Raw genomic sequence first — 1861 nt, forward strand, 5'->3', positions numbered from 1 at the left:
GGGTGTTAACTCTTTGAAAGGGCTGATAATATCAGGACAAGGGGAAATGGTTTTAAGTTGAAAGAGGGAAGATTTACGTTGGTTGGTAGGGGAAGTTCTTTACTAGGAGAGTGCTGAGGTCCTGGAACAGGCTGCCCAGGAACGTTGTGGATCCCCCATCTGTAGAGGTATTCAAGGCAAGGTTAGATGTGGCCCTGGACAGACAGGTCTAATAAATGTGGAAGATAGGTGGCCCTACCAGGCAGGGGGAGTGGAGCTTCATGATCCTTGAGGTCCCTTCCAACCCGGGTCATTCTGTGATTCTGTGTTCCCCAGATACCTCTTGGAAGGCATCAAGTCTGCCTCAGTGCTGACCACCAGTGCACTGTCCCCATGGGACTTAATGAGACACTTGGTGTCTCTGGCTGGGATCTGCTCGGTGATAAACATGGACGCGAAGAACTTAGCAATTGTGTGGGCTCCAAACCTCTTAAGGTAAACTTCTTTTTCCTTTTCAACACGATGCTTAGTTCTGCTCTCCTCCAACCCCAGGGGAACAATTTCTAGATGACAGTTTCTACTCACTTGTTTAGCTGGGACTGCTGTGTCCCTGATCATCCAGGATAATTTCGTCAGTGGCATCACTGTTTGCCCACTGCGGAAATCTCCGGAGCCCAGTTTGACAGTTTTTGGCTACAGAAATTCAGACTTGGGGAAATGATCTTGGGGAAATGACTTGTAAGATCTGCCTTTTCTTCAGATCCCAGCAGAGCCAATCTCCCTGCGCCAGTGAAGCTGCCTGCATGGAGCTGCAGACCCAGTCAGCTGTTGTGGAATTCCTCATCAGCCACGCAGATGTCCTCTTCTGCTCCAAATCCACACCAGCCTTGGGAGAGGGAGTAGGTGAGCACCTTCCTCCATTAGCTTGATGTTGATCTGACAGCTTCATCCAATCCAGGGCTTCTCCAAGACCTTTGAAAATTCTATTACTGTCGAGGAGACAGCAGGCTTCTGGGCTTAGGTTAGAATACTGTGCCCCGTTGCTGGGTCATGAGAGTGTCCAAGCCTTACATGGAGAAAACTATCACTGCTGTTAAGATTTATTGCAAGCAGGTGAAGCTTGATTGAAGTGTGGCTGTGAAGCTTTCTGAGATCCCTGCCCCCTAGTTTTTCTACGCTTTTTGTTTGCCTTTTTCGATACAGTGAGTTGCTCTTAATTGTGGCTATGTCCTTTGCCACGAGCATACCACTGAGCACACAGTTATTTTGAGCTCCTCTTCTTCCAGTGGCTTGGATGAGCAATTCTGAGAGATATGCAGAACTGGGATGGCTGTGCTGCTGCTTCCTCCTCCGTCTCACCTGTGTTTTTCCCTTGCAGGGCACAGTTCTCTGGCAGGGCCCAAGTCTGTGTGGGTGTCTCCATCCACAAAGCTGCTCACCGTGCAGGAGGCACAGGCTGAGAGGAGAGGTCAGAGCAGCTCTCCTGTTGCAACACAGAGCAGCAAGATACAAGCGGAGGAAGGCCCCGCAGCTGTACTAAGGAACTTGGATGCAATCATTGATTTTCCATCTGAAAGATAAAGAAAGAGGAATTCCCTTTCCAGCCCCCATCATCATTATTTGGGTGATTTTTATTGGTTTACTTTTTGTCCGTTACATCTCCAAGGACTCAACTTACACACAGTTGCCCTACGGGCTCAGTGGAGCCACACAAGGGTGCATTTCCTTCCTGGTTGGGCAGGCAGTCACGAGATGCAGAAAGCCACACTGACGTCTATCCTGGTCTGTGTTGGCTGTACCTGGAAACACTGGGGTTTTCCAGATTTCAGGGCCACACACCTGAAACCAATTGTGCTTCTCCTGTAAGCAGAGCTGTTGGTCA

At 49.3% G+C, this 1861-nt stretch overlaps 1 protein-coding gene across 1 annotated transcript; it reads left to right on the top strand.

Moving 5' to 3' along the window:
- Positions 1 to 325: 325 nt before the first annotated feature.
- LOC146754327 (rho GTPase-activating protein 32-like) lies at positions 326 to 1861 on the top strand. The gene is made up of 3 exons (XM_085527836.1): positions 326 to 474; positions 740 to 882; positions 1358 to 1861. The coding sequence occupies exons 1-3, from the start codon at positions 383 to 385 to the stop codon at positions 1558 to 1560; spliced, it is 438 nt and encodes a 145-aa protein (XP_085383962.1). The 5' UTR covers positions 326 to 382; the 3' UTR covers positions 1561 to 1861.

This window comes from Coturnix japonica, chromosome W (genome assembly GCF_054131305.1).
Source record: "Coturnix japonica strain WE chromosome W, WE-NBRP24, whole genome shotgun sequence".
In the NCBI taxonomy this organism is placed as follows: Eukaryota; Metazoa; Chordata; class Aves; order Galliformes; family Phasianidae; genus Coturnix; species Coturnix japonica.